Source organism: Micropterus dolomieu, linkage group LG07 (assembly GCF_021292245.1).
Source record: "Micropterus dolomieu isolate WLL.071019.BEF.003 ecotype Adirondacks linkage group LG07, ASM2129224v1, whole genome shotgun sequence".
NCBI classification, from domain to species: Eukaryota; Metazoa; Chordata; class Actinopteri; order Centrarchiformes; family Centrarchidae; genus Micropterus; species Micropterus dolomieu.
In genome coordinates this window covers 26,819,985-26,844,320 of record NC_060156.1, presented here as the reverse complement: position 1 = coordinate 26,844,320, position 24,336 = coordinate 26,819,985, and the positions used below count along the sequence as shown (strand labels likewise).

At 41.1% G+C, this 24,336-nt stretch overlaps 1 protein-coding gene and 1 long non-coding RNA gene across 4 annotated transcripts in view; one reads left to right on the top strand and one right to left on the bottom strand.

Moving 5' to 3' along the window:
* The window catches only part of mao (monoamine oxidase), a 39,965-nt gene that overhangs the window by 4,981 nt on the left and 10,648 nt on the right, over positions 1-24,336 (bottom strand). The window contains exons 2-13 of the mRNA XM_046053835.1: positions 17,467-17,561; positions 16,022-16,159; positions 7,079-7,183; positions 6,886-6,977; positions 5,900-6,041; positions 4,156-4,305; positions 2,840-2,999; positions 2,648-2,744; positions 1,462-1,515; positions 1,311-1,368; positions 1,126-1,223; positions 364-475 (exon numbers count right to left, since the gene is read on the bottom strand). Coding sequence (XP_045909791.1) covers positions 364-475; positions 1,126-1,223; positions 1,311-1,368; positions 1,462-1,515; positions 2,648-2,744; positions 2,840-2,999; positions 4,156-4,305; positions 5,900-6,041; positions 6,886-6,977; positions 7,079-7,183; positions 16,022-16,159; positions 17,467-17,561 — 1,301 coding nt within the window. The remainder of the gene's footprint in view (positions 1-363; positions 476-1,125; positions 1,224-1,310; positions 1,369-1,461; positions 1,516-2,647; positions 2,745-2,839; positions 3,000-4,155; positions 4,306-5,899; positions 6,042-6,885; positions 6,978-7,078; positions 7,184-16,021; positions 16,160-17,466; positions 17,562-24,336) is intronic.
* Positions 9,682-24,336, top strand: part of LOC123973651 — a 56,485-nt gene continuing 41,830 nt past the window's right edge. The window contains exons 1-2 of one of the 3 annotated variants that reach the window (XR_006825659.1): positions 9,682-9,776; positions 17,434-17,589. This is a non-coding gene — a long non-coding RNA (uncharacterized LOC123973651). Of the gene's footprint in view, positions 9,777-17,430; positions 17,590-24,336 lie in introns of all 3 variants that reach the window. The other 2 variants (XR_006825661.1, XR_006825660.1) reach the window with 2 other exon arrangements.

Here is a 24,336-nt window from a genome sequence, read left to right as displayed (position 1 = left end):
ATAACAGTATGATCAGAACTATTTGTTTCCCTCCATTCACTGAGCCTTTCATCTAACTCTTGGCAAGAATTATTCATTTTGTCCAAAATGTCTAACTACTTCTTTACAGCCATCATCAGGCGCACGCAGAGGTGTTAGGAAACATCGGCCTGATTAATAATGTGTCAGCTGATTGTACAGTTGCATCAATTAGGCTGATGATGTCAGAGGTCTAATTGACACCAGACATACCTGTTTTTTGTTTCATCTGCACCTTTAACTGATGATGTTTTAAAGTAAAACTTAAACCTTGAAACAACAAATACACATGTTCTAAATATCAGCGGATGGTTTCTGAAGGCAGTGTTTTGAGGTTGCTCTGACCTCTCTGGCTGCTCTCTCTCCAGCCTGCACTGCCCCCTCCATGTAGCCACTCCACTCTGTGGCCGTCTCTGTGCCTGCAAAGTACAACCTGCCAACCGGCTCCCTCAGCACCCTGGAGACAGGAAAACACACAGAGAGGTTATAAAGTTTCAGCTGCTTTATAAGGAGGCCTTTAATTAAATAGAGACATAAGTCTCTGGTATTATGGCTGTTTGCCTCTGGCCCAAACTCTGTTTTGTGTAAATTAATCTTTCATTGAATGTTGCAATTTCTCCTACCTGGACAAATGTCAAATTTTAAAGAGGAAGGTTATTGCAGTTTTGACACACTGCAATTGGATTGAACACATATTTTGTTTTCACTGGATGGCAAGACATTTTGCAAAGATAATGTGGGTTTTCTACCCTATAAGATCAAAACATCTGTCAAAAACCAGCATGGATTTGGAAAATAAAAATATTGAGCATCAAGACACAATATTTTCCATTAGCAAATTTATCTGTGTGTGTGTGTGTGTGTCATGGCAGACGAGGCCATGCTGACATCTGTGCTGCACAATCTGCTAATGATTTAGAAAACATCTCACCTTGTTGTAACTGACATCGCTAATGCAGCAGAGGTCGACTACGTTCTGGACACATTCGGTGTAGATGTGCCTGGTGCCTACACTACGACCGCCCTTTAAACAACGCTCAACTTGACAGTTAGTGGGTTATGATTTAAAAAAAAAAAAAAAAAGAAGCTAGTATGTGTGTGACTTACTTGCCAAACTGGGTAAGGATTCCTGGGGGGAAATAGGCCGTGTAGCAGCCTCCTGAGTACTCCTCTTCACACCAGTTCTTCTCCTCATAATGCACCGGCTGACAGACAAAAGTGGACACATGAATGGTTGAACTAGTGATGCAGTGTAGCTGTGTGCCTGCGTGTTAGTCTGAATTCACACTCACATGCAGAGCCTCCTCTGAGCCCAGCACTTTGGAGTAGATATCACAGATCCTCTTCAACCTAAAACCCAATAAGACAAGAGTTTGGATGAAAACACTCTTGCAGCTTGTGGTAGTGTATAAATCTGCTGAATTATCTCCACCATGCATCTACCTCTCCTCTTTGGTCAACCCTGATAGCTTCCTGCACTTGTGGGCAAGGATGAATCTGGAGTAGAGGGAAAATAGAAATATTATCCACTAATAAGCACACCGTTGCACTAGTTAATAAGTACTTCCACACATTTTGTGTACTTTGGTGCAATCTAAATGCTACAACATGCACATAATATGAATATAAATATAATTATATTTTATTGCATTTTTACAACAGCGTGATTCCAATTTTGTGAAAGCAGGCCATTTCCTGTTTCAACATTGTCCCTGTTCACAAAGACTGGACTTTTCAACAGCCTTTACAACAGCATATTACAATTAAAATGTTAGCACAACACAAATCCAGAATAAAGCACATGTGAATAACTGCCACATTGTTCTTCTTTCTCGTACACATAGTTCTATTATTCGTTTATCACTTGCACATCTGTTTATTCCACATTTATATATATTTATTCCATTTGTTTATGTCAACTGTATGTTTATGTCTAGCACCTAATCACCACAGCAAATTCCTCGTACGTGTAAAATACTACTTGGCAATAAAGGTCTTTCTAATTGTGATTCTGATTTTAAAAGACCCAAACCGACAGTGAATTGATCCTGCTAACAAGAACTATGTGTTTATCCAAAGTTTGTTATATCTTATTCCTACATAGAGCTCCACTGTTCCAAAAACACATCATTGCACTGGGTGACATTTTTCTTCACTTCTGTGTTTATTTATTATTTTACACTGTCCTACTGCTGTAAATACTCACTACTCCATCAAATGTGTATTAATATTAATCCACAACAGAAAGTAGTCCCCACCAAATGCACTATGTACGCCTGGTTTAGTAATGTTTGTTAAAAACTACAGAGCCCAGCTATTTTAGGAAATTACTGAGCCTTATTGAAAAATTAAACTATATAGTTGTTTTTAAGAGTTACATCTCAAGTAGAAACCAATGGGCTTGAAACTGAGAGCCACAGAAAGTGTTATGAGATGGACTCATACAGTGATGGTTTTAGTCTTTTCATGGAATTTGTTGACAAACAAAAAAATATAGAATAATGCCAGACATTTAATGTCCGTGGTCTTGGAATGAGACAATTACCCATAGGTGAAATGTTCAGGTGGCCCTGTAGTTTTATAGTACGTAATAATAGTATTATCTCTGAGAACTGGCAGGAGCTCTCACCCCATAATGCAAGGTACACTCCCATCAGGCTTTGTGTCATCCAGCGTTAGGCCAATGGGAGCGCCTTCCTCCTCAATCACCATGCTGCCACAGTATCCTGGTGACACACCCATGAGCACAAGTGTTAAAAAAACAGTGTAAAATTTCAAATAAGTTTACTACGGCATTCCCACTATCCCACTTCCTGCGTACCCTTTTTCCTCCAGAAGTTCTCTTTGTAGTAGACCATGCACTTGATGACTGAGCCCATGGGGACGCGGTGGATCAGCTGGTTCCTCAGTGGCGGCAACTCGGGGTTAAAGTGTATTTTCAAATTCATACCAGGAGGGGTGGCCACGATCACGTACTTGGCCTAAGACAAAGACACACACACACACACACACACACACACACAAAAAAGAGAGGCGATTTAAACACAAAAATAAAAAGCAGTTTGAGCTGCATCTCAAGGCAGCAGGTTGTCATGTCACCAGTAGATGGCAGCAAAGAACAATATTTCCAGCTGCTGTGATTCAGACTGCCTTGGTGGCAGAGTTATAATGTTAATCATCTTTTTCTTCTCGTCTCTAAGGACACATTATATCTACACCACATTATGTTACATTATGCAGTGTACAAATACTGCACACTACTTGCAGTGCAGAAGGATTATCAGCAAATTGTAAAATAATCAAAAAAGTAGGGCTTTAGTTTTAACTACTTTATATACTGTTGGGTGGTTTAGTCCAGTGGTTCCGGTGGGTCACCAAGGGTCACCAAACAAATCTGAGAGGTCATAAGATGATTGATGGAGGAGGAAAAAGTTTTTCATCTTTTCTCTTAAATAAACTTATTTTTGTTAAAAAAAAAGAAGACATTTTAAACTTTATGGGCCTCAAAATGAAACCCTCTGAGAAGTTTAGAGGGAATATTTCTCTTTGGTGGAGCTGCTTACAACTCTTTGGGGCGGCTGTGGCTCAGGAGGTAGAGCGGGTTGGCCGTTAATCAGAAGGTCGGCAGTTCAATCCCTGGCTCCCCCTGGTTGCGTGCCTTGGGCAAGATACTGAACCCCGATTTGCCCCTGGCGGCTGTTCCGCCAGTGTATGAATGAGTGTGACTGTTAATTTCCGTTTGAGCACTTAGGCTCAGTGTATGAATGTGTATGACTGGTGAATGCAGATGTAGTGTAAAAGCGCTTTGAGTGGTCGAAAAGACTAGAAAGGCGCTATACAAGTACGGAGCATTTACATTTAACTCAACTCCGTCCCACACAGGACACTAAGGTCACAGACCAAAATAGTTGTTTTTATAATCACACAATGATTACATTGCAGCTCTGTTTCACTGGTGCCAGTTGTAACACCCTTGTATGTTGCCCACATTAGTCACAAAAAAACATGGGAAAATAGGGTCCAGGTTGAAAAATACCATAGTTACCCTTTAAGTACAGTACTTGAGTAAATGTAGTTAGTTACTTTCCACCACTATATGGCTGCAGCGGACTCATACTACTGCTTTGATATGCTTACTGTGTAGGTCTGTTTGTCCACCGTTTCCACCACCACCATGTCTCCGATCTGGTCGATCCTGTAGACTGCAGACTGCAGCTTCACTCGGTCTCCCAGCTCCCTGGCCATGCACTCACTGATCTGACTGGAGCCGCCTACAAACTTCCTTTCCTGCAGAAGTGGACGGAGAGTGTCAGTCACCACCACCACAAACACAGAGCCCAGACGCAGCAATACTGAAGGTGTCTAGTCTAGCCTTTTTATGCTCTACTTGCAAGACAGTTTATATTGGGCGAAATTGCTTCTATCCAACCTGATCCTGCACAGTATGACTCCGCCACGCTAATAAAACCTAAATTTAGGGGACAAGCTGAGAAAATCTGTTGATTTATCTTGGTGTTATATACTGGTCATCCTCAATCCACCCTCTTTCCTTCACTTCAAATTTCAAAATGTTGATACCAAAGGGAAAATATGTTTGCAAAGCTGCTGAATGATGTAGAAGGACTGAGGGGGTGGAGAGAGATTAAGTGCTGCCAAAGCTCTGATACACAAAATAGACAGTGACCTTTTCCATATGGCTAGTGTCAACGTCTCTCTGTTCTCCCTGATCAGAAACACACTGTGTATACTCCACTGTGGCATTTGGGTGAATTTGTCTGTCAGTCGCCGGAAAATTATGAGCTAAACCTGCGTTGGTCTTGGCAGTGAAGCAAAGTGAGTCTGCATGTGTCTTGTTTGATTAACAGAAAGGTGAAAGCAAACAATCCCAATTATGCCTCCGTGTGGAATACTTAAGGACTTATGTGTTTGTATATATATATATATATATATATATATATATATATGTGTGTGTATATGGTGTGTGTGTGTGTGTATATATATATATATATATATATATATATGTGTGTATATGGTGTGTGTGTGTGTGTATATATATATATATATATGTATATGGTGTGTGTGTGTGTATATATATATATGTATATGGTGTGTGTGTGTGTATATGTAGATGACAGCAGAGCTGGTTACAACATTGCCTGTGTATCTAAACACAATCTCCTTCCTCAGTGGCTATGGCAAGAGGGCCACTTAGCTTTAGAAAGTACGGCAGCCTCTGTTCTCCCCCAGCACTCACAGAAAACAGCTTTTGTCAGGCTCATAATTATGCCAGGCTGATCAGCAGCAAACTAAGTTTAAATGCACAAAGGCTGATTTAGGAGGCTGCGGGATCCCTCACTGATGCTCCAGTGAATGCATTTCTGTAGATCCTACACCAACTCCTGGCAAGCGTCTTCTGCACTGGCCTCAGTCCCTCAGGTTGCTTTTTGCAGAGAGATTTTCTGGATAGCTGTATTCTTGTATTCCAAGCTTAGTGGGTATCAGTTAAGAATGATTACTTTATCTTATCTTCAAAAGCATCTAAATACACAAAACCCCCCACATGTAATGGTTATTTCCTTTTATATTGAAAGCTCCTTCCTTGTGTGTCTTGTGTAATTTTTCTAGCTGACTACCTGGCTGCTGAGCTACAGCAACCTCCTGTCCTTGCTGAGCTGCAGCAACCTTCTGTCCCTGCTGAGCTGCAGCAACCTCCTGTCCCTGCTGAGCTGCAGCAACCTCCTGTCCTTGCTGAGCTGCAGCAACCTTCTGTCCCTGCTGAGCTGCAGCAACCTCCTGTCCCTGCTGAGCTGCAGCAAACTCCAGTCCCTGAGCTTTAAGTGAATTGTGACATGTACATACACAAACATTCGTGTAGACATACCTGTCCTCCGTTTGTGGTGGAGAAGATCCTCATGGTTCCTCCGCACTGTTTCACATACCAGAGGAACCACAAAGCCGACACCTCATGGGGTTCAGAGGTCACGTTCACGTTGACAAAGAGTGTGGCGAAGCGACGAACAGTGCTTTAAATAAAGGTGAGGGATTAGTTAGTTACAACTAAATAGTTAACATGATATACGCAAATGTCCTTGATATATCTATGAAACCCTACACATGTTTTTGATTCATAAAACTTAAAAGTTGGAGCAACTCTTTATTTACAATATTCCACTTTGTTAAAGGGATAATTCAGGAATGTCATGATCTTTTCCTACTTTTTAAGAAAGGCTTGAAAGTGAAACACAAGATTTTCATGATTTATGGTCAATTACTGTGTGTCACACAGGAAAATACATACCTTTCTCCAGAGAAAGGTGGCAAGTGAGCTACACACTATGATTTACTCATCTGTAAATGCTTTCTGAGGTTTCTTTTATTTTTTCCATTTAAGGAAAGTCTATCCAAGGATAGAAGGTGCTGTATGCTTACAGACAGTAAATCCCCTTGAAGCAAATTGTGATTCATGACATTGGGCTATGTGAATAAAATTGACTTGATTTGACTGGAAATGTGGCACATATCACGGTTCCCCTTTATGTTCCTGTGATCCCAGAGCCATGGTGACAGAAACATTTATCATGCAAATAATAACTTAATAATTAATTGTTTGTGACATTAAAGACATTAAAGTCATTTCATCAATACAGTAACAAATTATTAAACTGCCAGCATTAGATAAAGTGTATTTTCCCATGTTTGAGCTGCAACTGCTTGCATGGACTTCAAGTGATTGGGCTAAAGGGCACCCTTGGTAATGGTAAAATTGAATACTATATAAGCTCAATATCCTCAGTTCAGTTCTGGCCTGGGACCTTTGTTATCCCTCGTAGGTTATAAAGTAATGCTATTCTCCAATTTCTGTGCTACCTGGTCCAGCAGATTTTTTCAAAGAGCTCCAGCATGGACATCTTGTCCCACTCCTCAGCATGGGGAGCTCTCCAGGGAGCCTCTTTGGGAATCTGAAATACAGGAGGCGGATGACCACGAAACAAACATTTAGCAAAGATGAAACACAAAGAGCGGATGTAAAAGCAAACAGCAAGGGTGATTTTTGCTTTACCTCCTTGCCCATCTGGTCCATTGTCCTAAACAGGTTGTTGAAGTCCAACAAGACGATGGGGTTCCACATGGGAGGGAAGGAGCCTTTGAACGGGTGAGACTTTCCCTGTTGGATACAGGTCATCATCATTATGATCATTAAAAAAATCTTCTTATCAGTTGCTCAGATATGAAAACATTGTATAAGCAACTTAAAAGTTGACTTTCTCATATTGTATGCATGTGGGTCAGTTGTGTTGCATTTTACATACAAAACACTAAACTCATCGTTCTCTACCGAGCTGTTGGAGTTAGATGCCTGTTGATATCAGAGTTTGGCTGTCATAGAGGACTGTCAATATACTTTGCTGATATTGGATGACATTTCTCCTAGATTTCAAGCAGTTTCTAAGGCAGAGGACACTTGTTTGTAAATGGTTCTTTGTTTTAAGGCAGCATTGTATCCCTGAGTCCCTTACCACTAAATATACAATATATATGGCTAACCAGCCTCACAGAGCTGCTGACTCTGAATCAGAACTGTTTCCATGTCCTGTTGTGGTCGTTTACAGCTTTTCCCAGCCTGCTGAGGACAGGAAAACTCAAACTTCTACAAGATAAACTTCAAAGACAGTAAACGGTGGTTAGTCGACCTCTAGCTGACCTCCAGTATGCTTAGTCAGAATGACAGTGAACAGTATTCAGTGAGTTGTGTAGAAAGTGGTAGAACAGATTGCTATATTGGCAGTTGTGCAACATTTTACGACTGAATGAAAGACTATTTCACAGTCACACAACTGATTCACAGACAGAATATGCCAACAGAGAGGCGGGGGGAAGGTTTCAAAGGGATCAAGGTTACTTATGCCAACTCTCTGATATGGACATGTAGATTACATGTTAAGCTCTGTGTCACAAGAGCGTTTGGTGTTTCAAGAACTAACTCTAATTAAAGATCACTTTTTGTTGCTTTCTCAACCTCTTAGCTCTGGGAGGTTGACAAGCTTGACAAGTAAATTTGTTTCAAACCCATTTAACACCAGCTTCCCATGGGAAAAAAACAATCGGCTACATGTAGTGATGCCTCTGAGCGAGTGCTCTCGGCCGCACAGTGGATCAATATTCTGCTGTAGCTGCAGGCTGAGAGCACAGGCCTTCTGGGATCAATCTCATACTGTTGTATTGGCTCTGGTTGAACTGTGTTAGCCTAAAAAGGGCCTCTTATTACACACATTATCTCACTGTGACCTAGAAATACACACGCACACACATAAAACCACGAAATATACAATTTTATTTTCCCTGAAAACTTTATTTGTTCTTTTAATAATCTAACGATATGACGGCAACTTCTACAAAGTTTCCCTAACTGTTATCTGGCCTTACAAACACAGTAACTTGCCAATAAAATGTCTGGTTCTAATACCGAAATGTGTCTTGTTTTGCATGGTTAAAGTCAAATATAATAAATACATCTACTGAAAACAAACTAATGTGAAATTTAGTAGCTTACCATGCTTTTGGCTCAATAAAACAGCTTTACTTCTTAAACTCTGGCACTCAACAGTGGGTCCATCTCTATGAACTCAAGTTACGATGTGTCATTTCCAAAAGGTAGCAAAGCTGTCGGGCTGAAATCTAGGGAAGAATATTTCCATTTGATGCCATGGAGAAGCCATAAATACATGCCTTGTGTAATGGTTAAAGTATAAAAACCAAGCATGTCAATTATATATTCTCAGACTTCAATAGTCCAACATATTGCACATATCAAACTTATGCCAAAACTAAAAAAAGGCCAGAGAGAGAAAATAACATGGTGCAGAGATTTGCTGCCAGCACTGTGCCACTTTTAAGCGTAAAAGTAGTTCAGCAATCACCTGTGATATGTTAATCAGGGTATTGTTAATGGTTGCGTCAAATAATCCATCACTTTAACTAAATATCGTTGAAAAAGGTATACTATAATTAGCTTTGTTTTTAACTGGATAAGCTACATTTGTTGAGATGCTTGTTAGGCTTCTGTTTAAAACCAACCCTGTTTTCAGAAGAGCTTCCACATAAGGAAATGTTTCATCTGACCAAGACCAACCAATCAATAATGGATCCCATCATGAAGTATTAATAAATAACCTTTACAAATGAATTGTTCCGGGTACAGCAAAGCTTTCAGTGAAGTCAGAGCTCAGGTTAATCACACTCACCACCTAAAGCTCACATGTCTCTTTGTAAGTAGTTTTAAAAACACTTACATTTAAACAAAGTATGATATAATCCAAGCCAATCCACCGCCAACAATGGAAAAATCAATTCACACACAAGCAGAGGTACAGTAACCCCCCAGGTATGAATGACTGACAAGTCAGTGAACATCAACCCTCATAAAGTTAGATGCCTTCTGTTCTACACCACAACTCTAGTTATAGTAAGACACTTTTTTATGAGGCATAATCAACACAAAACTCAACTCAGTGAGAGAGAGAGAGAGAGAGAGAGAGATTAGGTGTCTCACAACGTACAGAATCGCTGCCGTGCTTAGAACAACAGATCTGTCACCATGGTGATGCTTGTCAAGTGAATACAGAAGGAGGAGTGCAGAGGAGGGGCAGGGGATAGGGCGAGGAGAGGATGCATGGAAGCATCTGTTTCCACATCAGTGAGCAGTGAGTCAGCCTCCCACGGAGGAGACAGTGTAAAGCTAACGCTACATGGAGACACAGGTGAGACCGAACTGCAGAAAAGAAGGCGAGTTTATATAGCACATTTGTATAACATGTCAATTCAAAGTCCTTTACACAAAACATCAAAGCAATATGGGGTGATATAAAAATACATTTAAATACTATTTAAAAAGAGTGCAGTATGTACTGCAGTATGTACTGCATACTGCGATTCATATTAGTATGCAGTATGAAATTGTTAAATCGATTTATTATACAGTATGCTAGGCCAGGCTTCTGGTTTTGGAAAGTTATAGTAAACAATAGGAGTAATATAAATGTAAGTCCCACTAATCCAAAAAAAAAAAAAAAGTTCTTATAATGTAATTTTGTGTAAGGAAAATTTGCTGCATTTGTCCTACTACCCATAACAAAGCCATAACGCGTGCTGCATTTTGGGACACAGTATGCAAAGTAGACTGGCCCAATTTTTTCTGAATCAGTACGACATCCGGTATTTTTGGTTTACCGCAGATTTTGCTTTTGTTTGCAAACTTTGCTTATACATTCACTATATAAACTTTAAAAAGGAGATAAAATGTCACTGTCAAGTGGCAAAAAATACAGGTTTGAGATTTCATGTTGCCTCTGCTGTCGAATGCTTTCAAATGGTAAGAAGTTCAAAGTTGTACTAGTTAATCTTTTTTATATGAACAATGGATAAGGCGACTTTGTGTCATGTAAAAAGTGTCGCTAATAGTGACAAACCAACAGAGAATTATTACCCACTCTGCAGTCCCCTTCAGCATTTTCATGCAAAAGCACTCTCATCAATCAACTTTTCGGCTGCAGCAGGCAGAAAAGCTGTGATAAACTTCCTTTACGCTACCTGAACATCTCCAAACAGCAGACACACAAAGTTAGCGTCTAGGAGCTAGCAGCTAAGGCGCTAAATAGTTGGTGGAGTCCAAAACAGATCTAAAAGGAGAGTGGAAAGAAACACGACTCCTAATGAATGCTACTGTTGCTCTGTGTCTGCTGGATGTGCAGATGGGCAGTTGTCCACCACAACATCTTTATATGTTGCTTTTATGCCAGAAAATAAATAAATAAACTACAGAACAATGAGTATGCTGAAGTTTATCTGCTTCAAATGATTCGGCCTCTAATGAGGATACAGATAAACATAATCTTTTGAAAGGCCATATGAAAACAGATCAGAGACTTAAGTTCTACAACACAACTACACACTTCTTTCTTTATCAGGATGTTAAGAATTATCATAGTTAAGATAATTTTACAATCACCAGCCATTTCTCTCAGTGGTCCAGTGAACGTGCACGACAGCCACACTGCTGGAGGAGCGCTGGGACAATCCCATGCTCTTTCCCAATCTCTGATAACAAGGGACAGTGTTTAATCAAAGTCTGTTTCCCCATCTCTGATAGTGATACCTCATTAATAAATCCAGTGCTAAGAGCTGCAGCTGCCTGTAAGGCAATAGTTTGCTGATAAGGGAAACCAGCACTGGCCTTTTGGATTACAATCTTCCATAGAAAAGCTGATTAGCTACGCGGCTTGCTTGAAAGCTAGCCCTAATTACACAATTGCTCAGCACACCTGCTGGTTTACTTTTACTCTAGCTGCTGCCCTGTGAAGTAATGCAGACACTGTCATATAGGTTAGATCAATGCTAATTTCTCCCTGTGTGCTTTCCACTGTACTTGAGTTCAGACCTGTGCCGTGATCAGGACACCTTTACATGCGCCGTCTGTTTAGAGCTTATTTGTGTGAATAGCTTCTTGGCTAATCCAAAGTTTAGCAACTTACAATCAAAACAAAGTGTAGTGATACTCACAACAGCAACATTCGTGTTTCATGTGGTGAAGTGTAGGTGACGGTTTGATTTATTCTCGTTGATGAGGCGAAAGGTGCAGGAATCAAAGGTTCTAATAAGAGGTGACACTATTAGTAATACTGCAGACGGGACAGGTGCAGGATAACGGATTCAGTGAAGTGTGTATCCACACACTGGTTTTAAAGCTCCGAAAACTTTACTGGACTGAAAAAAAGGCTCCGAGCAGATTATTCAGTCAGTGACTTGCTGAATAAATATCTGACAACCCAGGAAAGGTACTGCCTTGTCGTGTTCTTGTTAGGTGCCATCTGTCTCTCTGCACTGCATGTTCATTTTGTCTGCAATGTTAAGGCCTTTGTCAGTTCCCCTTTAGCTGATAAGGATCATGTCACTTTATCATCTCTATGCAATGACAGAGGGAGCAACATCCCTGACTGGAGTCTCTTGTCCCAATAGGTATGGTAGTTAGCCTAACGTTAAGCTAAATCAGGCTTTGGCTGCACAGACAAAATATAGAATATCACTTGTCTCATTCTTTTATTGGAAACTGCCTGTCTGTCTCAGAGTATAGTGGTCATGATTCCAATTTTTGATACTTTTGCAGAGTCAGCTGTGGGATCAGTGACACCAGAAACAGAGCTCTCACCCCTCCACACATATGCATGCACAAATGCACAAACACACACACACACACACACACACACACACACACACACACAAATACGCTGTCTGATACTGATAGGAGTGAGCAGCTTTAGATGAGGCATGCTGCCATGGAAACCAGCCAGGAAGCTCCGAGTGGCGGGTGAGTCTGGGTCTTTGAGTGGATCTTACAAAGATAGTAGCTAGGGAGACACGCTCGCATAGGAACTCCCATACACAAGTATGGATAGATTCAGGGCTCACATAATGCTTCACACCAGGGCTGTCCAGTGAAGTCCTTTACTCAACCCAAAGATTTATTTTCGAGCTGCTGTCTGTGCCAAACGTTATGCGGGTGACATTTCACAGCACTGCTGAAGTAGGTCATGTCAATAGTACATCAGTGTTAAGGCCAATGTGGTGAGATGACGAGCACGCTGAAGACTATGAAACCATGCTTTAACTGGATAAGTCCATAAAGGAAATACAGTATGGTCAGAAGAGATATTAAGCAAACCTAAATTGAGAGCATACTTTGTTATTAAGCAATATGTCTCTGTTAACCTGATTAGAGCACAGAAGTCTGTTGGTGCTCAGTTAAGATCTGGTATCCTGCCTTTGGCTGTGGAACCTTTTCCATTGAGTCCCAGAGGAGGACAAAAGGTGTCACCTGTGTGATTTGGATAAGGCTGTGTGACATTCATATAATAATATACCTTTCATGAAATATGTTGGACATCGCAGTCTGTTTGATATGACAAATTAATGTAGATAACAGTGCATGTTTATATATGAAAGAGTTTTTGTTAAAGTGCAATCGATTTTCATTATTTCATATCTATTCTTCATACCATTTATGACTTGCACTAGCCATTCAATGTATTTATATTTCCTTGATATACTGTATATAACTTTACCTGATTGATAGAAGCCTCCCTGTTCACTAATAGCCCTCCTACAGCAGTATATCTGTATTAAAGCGGTGGTATTCTGCTTTTAGGCTTTCCCCCTCTCCTTTATTGAGTTATATCTTTTTTGTGCATGTAACAGGTTTGCAAAGAGAAAAAGCCCAAAGTCCAGCCCAAAGGGAGTTCCCATCTCCCACAGAAAGCTCTGCTCTGAACCGCTTGAAAACAGCTCATTTGTAGTCCAGCCCTTCACTTCCTTTACTTGTGACATCACAATGAAAATGTGTCGTAAAGCTTGCCAAGCGGCTAGCGGGGTCAGGCACGCCCTCAAACCAAGCTAGTCTGAGCGGAGGCTCTTTGGCTCGACTCGCCTTTGTTTGGTTTTCCAGTGTAGCTTCCACATACTTTTTTTCGTATCACCTCACCTCCGTCGAGGTTCCAAGCGAGCTGAGGGATACTAAAATGTAACGTGAAAACAGACAGACTGCTGATTGGTCAGAGAGAATCGTCACTATTCACTGCATCATCATTGCGTGCGCCAGACAGAGGCCAGCAACAGAAAGTTTTAGATTTTACAGTTTTCGTATGTAATTTCATCACTAAATCCACTTCTGAGAAGTTTTGAGGTGAAATCAGCTGTGTAGATTTTGAATATTGACAGTTTTACAAGAAGTGATGGCGGAACACAAATGTGCTTGAATATTTTTGGAGTTGAGGAGCTCCGCAAGTGGCTGTGGGGGAAGCCTGTGCCGACCCCCGCGGGAGGAGCGTGTGAGGCCGGCCAGCCGTCCGCTCACAGAGCCCTCTGCTCCCGCCGTCACACAGACCGCTGCTGCAACAACGACAGAGGAAACACAGCTGGAAGGTTTTCATACCGCTTATCTGTCTTTACATTCTGAGGAATGTTCAAACATTTTAACTTAAAAAAGAGAAAGCTGTGTGGATTGCTGGTGTGTGTGTGTCGCATTGAACATTACGTCACGGCAGTTGTGTGTGGTGTCGCTATGACGACAAGCTACATACTATCTCTGGGTACTATCTGCAATGGAAAACGGAGCAGGGCCGAGTAGAGTCGAGTCTATCGATTTGCGCTATGGTAGCATTTTTCAGCAAGGCAGCATAGATTGTCAGAACACCGGCAACAGTTCAACGTTTAGTCCTGATGGTAAGCTGTGGAACAATGATGTTGTGTGGTTGTGGACTTGAGAGTAACTTATACCATCAGCTAGGTTACGGTCACAGTCTGAAGCGGCTTTGATTTGGATCATACTACCTTGTTTCTTACGACCCGCCCTTCTCTGCTTCTGATTGGCTAGTAGTCCTTACCTGGGAACTGCGCATGTGCAACTCCCAACAAAGATTTTGTACAAGTAAGATGCATCAATCTGTAGCTCAAGAGCGGAGCGAACTCAGCGAACTCATTTTGGCATAAGTTACATTTGATAGCATCCTTGTAGATTATCATTAACCAGGTGATTTTGCAACTTGACTGCAATAGTGCAATATTGTACAGTTCAGGGCACACAGTCAATAACTCTACAGCTCCTACAGTGGAGACCCCCTTTATGGGAGAAGCAGTGGTAAATATTTACTGTCCACACATCAAAATCACTTTGGCCTCATTTCTAAAGAAGCTGCTAATGCCCATAAAATTTGTAATGTAATTAAAATGTAATTTAAAGTTTAAATTCTGGCGTTGCTGCAATAAATCAGTTTTTGGAGACAGAGAGACTTTGATTCAACTCTTATGACTTGTGTGTAGATGTATTGGAGTTCATTATATTGAGAGATGTTTGTAATATTCAGGCCCCCTCATTCAGGTAAATAGTGGCAGACAATAGAAAAAAGTTTCTACATAATGCAGTGAAAGTGCATTTGAGTGTGTGAGAATCAAAGTCCTTCTCTGATTAATGATTAAATTACTAGAACATAGCCTATGTTGTGATAAGCATACACACACTCAGACACAGACACACAGTAAATAGTCCAGTGATTTACAGTAGGGGTAGTTTGACCAGGGTACATGGCAGCAACAGCAAATCAAATCAGGTAGAGAAACACAACTGTGTTAAGGACAGTGGTGCGCCCACACTAATGAGATATGGAGCAAAGAATAACAAGAACAAAGATGGCCTCAGTGTCTCTTTCTTCCTTCCTTCTTTGTTGGCCTTTGCTATCCTTTCAACCACTCAGAGAAAAGAGAAACTGCATTACAGAAATCCCCTCAGGCAAAGATTAGCATCTCCAGTCACTAATGTTGGAGAGGAAAGGGGAGGCTGGATGCTTCGGCAGACACGTAGGAAGTCACAGGAAGGACATAATGTTTGGTTTTCTTCTGCCTTGGTCCTCTCTGCGCACGCTCAGAAAGAGTTAAATGCTGTAAATGTAAATGCTCCGTATTTGTATAGCGCCTTTCTAGTCTTTGCGACCACTCAAAGCGCTTTTACACTACATCTGCATTCACCATTCACACACATTCATACACTTAGCCTAATTTCTCAAACAGAAACTAACATTCACACACTTTCATACACTGGCTGAACAGCCACCAGAGACAATTCGGGGTTCAGTATCTTGCCCAAGGATACTTTGACATACAGCCTGGAGGAGCCAGGGATTGAACTGCCGACCTTCCGATTAACAGGCAACCCGCTCTACGAGTTGTAAAGATGTTATAAGTCACAGAACTAGCTGACAGCAGATTAAGTGGCCTGTTGAATGATGCCAGAAGATTACCACAGACAAGAGTTTCCTGCTTATTGGATAAAAGATCAGACTCTAAGGATGTTAGTATTATCTTCTGGATATGGTCAGCACGTCCTGCAGAACTCAAACGGAAGAACACACCGTCTTATCTGCCATCCTAAAAAAACACACACAGATGACCGGACACTTACGTTGACATAATGCACCAGGTTCTCCTGCTCGTTGACTTTGTAGGTCTTTACACCGTACTCTTTGGCCAATCGGAGGATGCGGTTCTGAGTTGGTCCGATGTAAGCCCCGCCCAGATCAACCCATTTTGTCTGCTTATTCTAAAAAAGACAAAAAAAACATACTGAAACATAGAAATATAAATGTGACAAACATTCACATTACAGATAATGCTGAAATGTATTAATATGATCTATTCTTGCGCTTCTGGACCTCAGTGCATCCTTTGATGCTGTTGATGCCAAAAGTCTCGGCTGATAGGTTGGAAAGAGTTTCACATTGCATCCATATGGAGTACCACAAGGCTCTGTCCTGGGTCCACTGCTTTAAATACTGACACTAGGGGTAATCATCTATATACACAGTATTGATTTCACTGTTGTGCAGATGAAACCCATTCTACATAGCTGTTGATCCTGATAACCTGATCCCCTTTTTATTCATTTGAGTACTTGAGTACTATTTTAAGTACACAGATAAAAAAAATGTACCAACAGTTTATAACACAATCCCAGCACATTACACCACGTTTGTGTGATAATTCTAATCCAATACACGTCTTTTTGTGAAATTCAGCGAATATCTCCTCAGGGCCAGTGTTTGTACTCAGCCCTGGCTCTGCAATTAGAAACAAAAAAAGTGGCCTGCGCCTCACCACACAACACTATTCCAGCTATTCCAGCCATTATGTGTGCGTCAGGTAACGTTAAATGACTTGCCTATGGACGTTCAGCTTACTTTCTAGTTCACCATGACGTGCTGCAATTGTGATGTTAGCTATAGCAGCAGGAGAGCTGTGAGTATCTCTGTCTGGAGCTGCTGTGCTGGCTCTGGGACAGTCTCTTCCTCTCTGCATGTTAGCTTTATGTTAGCATCACGTTAGCTTCCCAGCAGCAACTGTAGCCACAGTATGCTAATGTTAGTTATATTATTTGCTGTGTGTTGCTGTTCGCTCTATATTATAGTATTTGTCATGGTGTTGGATTTCATCCAGAATCGCTTATTCCACCTTAAGAAACATAACTAGAACAGCCTTCTGTCATTTTATTGTGATTTCAGTTTTGCAAACATCAGACCTTTTCTTTCTTTCAGAGGTTTGAGCATGCTTTTATTAAGTGTGCTCGACTACTGCAATGCACTGTTTACAGGGCTCCCCAAAAGTCTATAAATCAGTTATAGCTCATATATTTACATTTTTATCTTTTTCTTTTTTAAACCGATTATTGTTTTTGTCATAATCTGCTCTTTTCTTTTTTTAATTTGTAAAGCAATTTGAGCTGCATATTGTGTATGAAAATAATGCTTAAAATTATTATCTATCAATGATAATAATAATGATGACAAAAAGATAACAAAAAATCCCTTGTAATAGCAGCATCTGCAATAGCGTTACGGCTCCTGATCTTACCTGCACAGTGAAGGTACGACCACCGACCCGATCCCTGGCCTCCAGGACAACGGGGTTCAGTCCGTTGGCTTTCAACAACTTCGCTGCACTCAAACCTACAGGTGGACAGAAAAATAGAGAGAGGTGAGTAAGGACGCAATACACTCCCTGCACTACACATAGATTACACTTGTATGCAGTGCTGCTTGTGCATGGTTGTCAAGTCTGAAATGTGAAATATGTGTGACTGTAGGTGAGGTGCTACTCATTTCTTTAGCCTTAATTTCCTTTGTAGTGTCCTCACAGTAAAGCCACACAGAAGTGGAGAATGTTTGTCTCAGTGACACACTTTTCTCGAAAGAAACGTTTCACTGTTCATTTGTGAGGTTGTGACACCACGTTTTTCTCGTCTGCTAGTCAGCAGCACACCACTGTACCATTTATAGTTCAGTCTTGTTTGAGTTGTGTTGCTATATGCTTTTATATAGTATATTTATTTCCTTGTACCCGGATATCTCTTGAAAAATGATTAACTTAAGCATGAACTACCTAACATTTGCCTTTAGATTGACTTGGCTGGATACTGAGAGAGCTGTGGGAAAAAATGGGAGAGCAGAGGGAGGGGGAAATCTTTGCAGTCACAAGGGCGAGAGAAACACTTCCACAACAAATCACCCGCCAGATGACATGCTGATCATGTGAGCAAAAAAGAAAGGGCAGAGAAAAGAGTCGAGCAAGACTTTCACAGATACTGACTGACTGACCAACCACATAATCTATGGATGTGAGCAGGCATACGTAACTTTCCTGTTGTCAGAATGACCACGCCCCCGTTTGAGTGAAAACAAGCGCTATAAAAGTGGGAGCGCCAAGTTGAAAAAACTAGTGGCACCATGCCTTAAAGCTGCTGTGTTGCATTTTGACCATGATGATTTTTTTTCCTTCATCAAAGAGCGATGGACAGTAAAAGAAGAGATCTGTGTCTTCAGGATATCACCAGAGAGGATAAAAATGGTCAACTATGGGACCCGTCCAGTCAATGGTGTACTCTTGTGACAAACACTTCATCACAGTTTACTTATTGATGTTACTCAATGAATGAATGTGTGCTGATTTTTCCTATGGAACAAAGCAAATCAGAAAAGAGTCTTAGTGATGGTATAACTTAAAATATTGCCCTACCATAAAACACCTGCTTTTAGAATGGAGTTTGGTTTACCAGTCTGCCCCTCAAAAGGCCGCTGGGAGCAGATGGTATTTTTGTCACAACTGCCCTGCAGTGACACTGATGTGACATCTGGTATGGGAGAGAAAGTGTGTTTTGGTTTTGTCGGTCTGTATGTTTTCCTCTCGCTCTCCCTCTTCCCCCCCTGCAATGGAGTTATGGCCTTTACCGCTGCCTCTCTTATTTTGGCACCAACCCTCAACTGATTCCCATCTGCGATCACACACCTGACCTGCAATCTACTGTCCATATTTAAGGAGAGACCAAACATCCAGATCCCGCAGGATCATTAAATCAACTCAGTAGGTCTTAGAGTGTTAGAACAATTCAGCCGACCAGTTTTTGTACGTTGAAATGAACTCTCGGACCTACAACCACCAGCTAGCCACAGCCTGTTAAGCCCGCCTGGACTCAGCTCTTAGTCCTGCTGCACCCCCCTGCCAGCCTTTCCCTTCCTCTCATTTCCTTTGCTTGTGATTTCAATAAATCCTTTAAAACTAACCTGTTGCCCAGTCAGAAACATGATAGTTTTAATGATGATAATTCACATAAATTGAGCTGACCTTGTAATAATGAACCTTATAAACAGCATAAAGTAACATGGCACTAAAACAGACCTGTGTTCCACTTCTTGGCTTGTAGTAAAAAGTTGCTTAATAAGCACAAACAGCTAGCAAAATAGAGACACTGTGGTTTCACTTCGCCTAATGTAGTTTACAGGAACATCAGTTTGGACAGACTACAAAAACAGAAAAATTAAGTGGCTTAACCTAATAAATGTCAGAAATACATTACCTGAAGATTCAGTACGGCAGTTGTATATGTCAGGGTCGTCCACTTTTATTGGAGCCAGACTGAAAGGACACGTATCAACCCTTCTTTCTTTCATTTCTTCTATATAACGACATAAAGTAATTTTTTTGCCAGATCTGCCATAGGATTTGTGCTCATAATAGCTAAAAAGCAATATAGTTTTGTTATTTTATGCTATTAAATTAGCAAAGACCTCTAAAAAAATTGCATTTACTGCCAGTCACATTAAAGGGGCTACTTTCATCCAAAAAGGGGCACGGGCATGACACAGGGGCAAAGTCCCTGAATGTGCTGCTCTAATCTATGGCAGAAAAACATCTTTTCACACACTGACCTCCGGCAATCCTTATCATAACTTTAATTCAATGAGACATAACATAAATGCACTTAGGCATGCACACACACACATGCAGAGGATTAGCGCACGGCGTATGGCTCAGCAGCACTGGACTATGTCAGTGAAGCGGACGTTTAATAGCCTGCTGTAGAGCACAGAAACCACAGAGAGGGACTGATTCGTATAAGTTAGAGATGAGTGGTTACTTACAAGAGACCACTCACAGCTAAATTGATGGCCAAACGTACGTGGACACCTAAACGTTTCAACTGTATGGGATTGCTGACCATGGGACGGTTTGTCAGTTTGGCACACTCTTATCTAAAATATCACTCTATGATGTAGCATTAAACCAAGGTTGTAATAGCACAGGATGAAACAGCTCAGAGCTCAGCAAGCAACCACATCTGTGAAAATGTTTTCGTGGCCTTCACCCCTAAATTCCCTTCTTACCTTTCCATCTTCACCCCCTTACTCTCTCCCTTCCAAATCCTGCTAAGCCCCGTTGAAGCTAGCATGGTTTATATTAGTTAAACATAGTTTGTTCTGTATTACCCAACTTCAGCCGTCCCTCCCTGTACAAACACACCCGCCCCGCCAGGCTTTGGAGAAAGCATTAGCTCTGACCAGAAGAGGCTCACAAATCTTCCTCCGTTAAATTGATGCTATTACCTGCGCTCAGCTCAAAAGGTCAGTCTCTGTCTTTGAAAACAAAGAGCATCTGTCTGCATCTCTTGTTTACGCCTACAGCAATCACTGCAAAAAGTAGCTTCCTGTCAGGATTTTGCTTTGATCAGAAAGCGTGTTTGTCTTAATTGAGACATCATTTTTTATATACACATCCATGTATAATATGACTAATGGATCCATATAAAGCTATCACCACTTCAAAGGATTCAGACTGAGCTTCCCTCTGTGGTTTATTTCCATCCCCCCACCATGAAATGAAGAAGAGGAATGAGCTGTACTGCTGGAAAAATCAACATGCTAAGACTGTTCCCGAACTGAACTTCAGCTTTGAGGAGAGACAGAGGGGAGAGGATTGAAATTCAACTCATGCAGCTGGGAGGCAGAGAGAATAATGTGAGATTATATCTACAGACTTGAGGAATTTTTTTATGGAAATGGGAAAATGTGTGCAGAAGAATCAAACAATCAAAACAAATGCTTTATCTAAATTTTTCTGGGGTCTATACACAGAGAGGAAGACTCCAAAGCAGCTGAAAGACAACATGCATTCCACACACTCACAGACATTCACAACAATATTTTCCAGATGAAGTGGGTGCATCTGCAATGTCTAAAACTTCAAGAAGAATGTACGAGGTTGACGCGTTTTCCCATTCTACCCCCAGCCATGAAAAATGGGCCTGAACGGATAACAAGTGGAGGAAAAAGGTCAGCCAGACTTTGGTGGAAACCATGGAGAATGAAAGGGAGAGAACACAGATTTCTCCCCCGCCTCTCCTCACTCAGCCAGATTTCACGAGCTGTTAAGAGGCTTTCTTCACCTAAAGACACGCTTGATATTTATCAAACAGATGCAACTGCCTTGAAGCGCAGTCTTCCTGTCATCTGAGGCGCAGCTGGTGTGCATTCAGCAGTGCATCTCCGTCCTTTGTGCATATGCATTTAAGGAGGGATCAGACAAGAGAAGGGAGGGGATAGAATAGGTGAGGTTGATTGTACATGTACATCTATGGGCAATCCTCAGCCTGGAAAAAGCAGGTGCAAATGTGCGCAGGTATTAAATATTAAGAGGTTGTGAGGAATTGATCTGACTGGTGTTGGCAGGAAAACCTCAATGAAAGCAGACCAACAAAAAATGTGCGCAGAAAGAAAGACAGGAAAAATGGCACCAAGTAGGAAGCAGACAGAGATTTTGAAGTTCACTGACCTTCTAATAATGCACCTTTTTTGTGTCTATATCTTTCCATGTTTTTTCATTTCTCTAGAAATGTTTAATGAAGTTTTACTGAAATTCATTTTACAAACCTTTCTGCAAGTAAAGACTTATTACTAAACCAATAACAGATATAACAATGTTCCTCTCAGATGGTGTTAAGTTTCCGCCTTTGTACATGTTGTAACTTCATTAATGAGTAATGAGAAATTAGTAATTCTCCTTCCTTTTAAGTTCTTGAGGGAGTCTCTGTTGCTTATTGTGTAACATAAGGCTGCTTCTGATACAGTACATGAGGCTGCTGCATTATATACATTATCCGAGGGACACAAAGAATGAGCACAAATTGAATGCATTAAAGTGCTCTGTCTATGTGTTCCTCTGATTGTCCCTCTGCTCCCATTTTGTCTCTTTTCTTCTCAGCTATCTCTTTCTTTATTTCTCCCCGTCTCCTGATTCCCCACCACTGCTCCTCTCCTCTCCACCACAGCACCTTGGGGCTCTGGTTGACCTAATTGTCTGTCTGGAGATGTTTGAAAGGAAAAAATAAAAACTGACTGCGTGTATTTTTTTTTATTGGCCATGGTCTTAATAAGTTTCAAAAACACTGTTTTGTTTGACCTGAAGGTACTCAGCAGTCAGGAGTTGGTTTCTGGAGCTTTTTGTATAGATCCACAGTGCAGTAAAAGCCTTTTCATCTTCTGCCCTGTGTGTTGGAAAAAGAGATCGTGCCTCACACTGTTTCCCTGACAACAGTAATTGTTAAGATGGAGTCACTTGGCAGAAACAAACTGTATTTGTATACTGTGTGTGTGTCTAAAATCCCCCCACTGCTCCTGAACTGAATCTCTGTCATCTTTGACTATAATTCAAAATGAATACACACATAGCTGCACACATCGTCCACCAAACACAACACACACACACACACACACACACACACACACATACCAAGAGCATCCATGTACAAAGTGCTGACACCTTATTCTATCAACGTAGGATATTAGCACTTATAATTAGGGATGTGACAAGACACTTAGCTCATGAGACGAGAAGAGACACAACATTGGGTTCACAAGATCAAGACGAGACAAGGTCTTAACACTTTTTTAAAGATATCTTCAATTCTGAATTATGTGATGGTGATTTTGAGCATTAAACACTTAATGTCCTGCATTCTGGTGATTTTTTCTGCACCAATTTTTGGTGGAAATGTTTTTATGTAAAGAGAAACACAAAATCCAGGTGGCATGCGACAATTCAAAAAGTGCAGCTCTCAGGCATTGGGTGCTGTCAGATATGTTTCTTCTGTAGATCAGCGTTTCTCATGTAATATCATCCCTGCTGACTCAGCACACATGCAGGCATGATTTAGTCTTCACTCCTTTTTGTGTCTTTTTTTGGTTTTCTTTAAATATGCATGTGGCTCCTTTTCACCTCAATGATAGATTAATTTATTTTAATTCTGATAGAAACTCTTGGACTTTAATAGCTCCTGTGTTTCAGCAGGTTTTCTGCTGATGTTCAAAACTTTCTGCACATTCTGAATCACTCCCACATATCTGTGTTGTCTGACATGTCCAGAAAAAAGATTACAAGACTAACGAGACCAGAGAAGAATGGGAAGTCATAATCATTTTTAAGTCTCCCTGCCCATGTACTCTGCTGTGCATTACATTATTACTCCGCTGGTAGTAATGTTATCCCCTTCAAACCGTCTGACAGACACTGATACCCGCATGGGACTCCGTGTTAGGATGAGATAAGGAGGAGGAAACCGAAACTAACTCCAATAAAGTGCAGCACAGTCTAAAATCAAGCAAGGTCGCGCTTCGGTTTAAATTGCAAAACTCGTTACCACTTGGTCGCTGTTTGGACTCACAGCAAGACAGAAGGTTCACTTGATTACTGTCACGGCCTATGTCGGAGTTGATTCACTCGCTGTACTGAATGCATATTGAATAGGGATGCACCGAATGTTCGGCTACCGAAATGAATCGGCCGAAAACAGTAAAAAAAAGCACTTTCGGTGTTCGACCCAATACGTCAAAATATCGAGGAAAGTTTACCGAACAATTATGTTGACATGTTGGCAGTGTGGAAGCATTTTAACGTGTCCGAGAAAGACGCCAAACTCGCCGTTTGTAGACACTGTTCTGCTGAACTGTCTCCTTGCACATCCACTCCATCTGTGGCTGACTTCTGAGAAACGGTCTGACCAGCTTTGAGTGTTTCTCTCACTCGTTTCTGAGAAGGCGATTAAGCTAACCACACCTAAATTTGGAGTGCACATGTATTCAAGCCTTTATGGTAAATCCACTGAAGCGGACCAGTGCGAGCTGACAGGCAGGTTAGAGATTTTATCCTGTCAGTTTCTCTCTTTACAAAGAAAAGTGTTGCAGTATGAGAGTCCTACCCGAAGAAGAGAGGCTGTGAAGTCTTCATGTTACACGATTTATCAAACTGGGTCGGACTTGATGAATTTAGTGTGAGGATACACATGTGACGATGTCCGGTTTTCAAAATAAGGTGTCAATAAATTATGGAAATGAGATTAATTGGATTATATTCACAGAAAATATAAAATATATTACATGTGTCCATTAAAAGTAA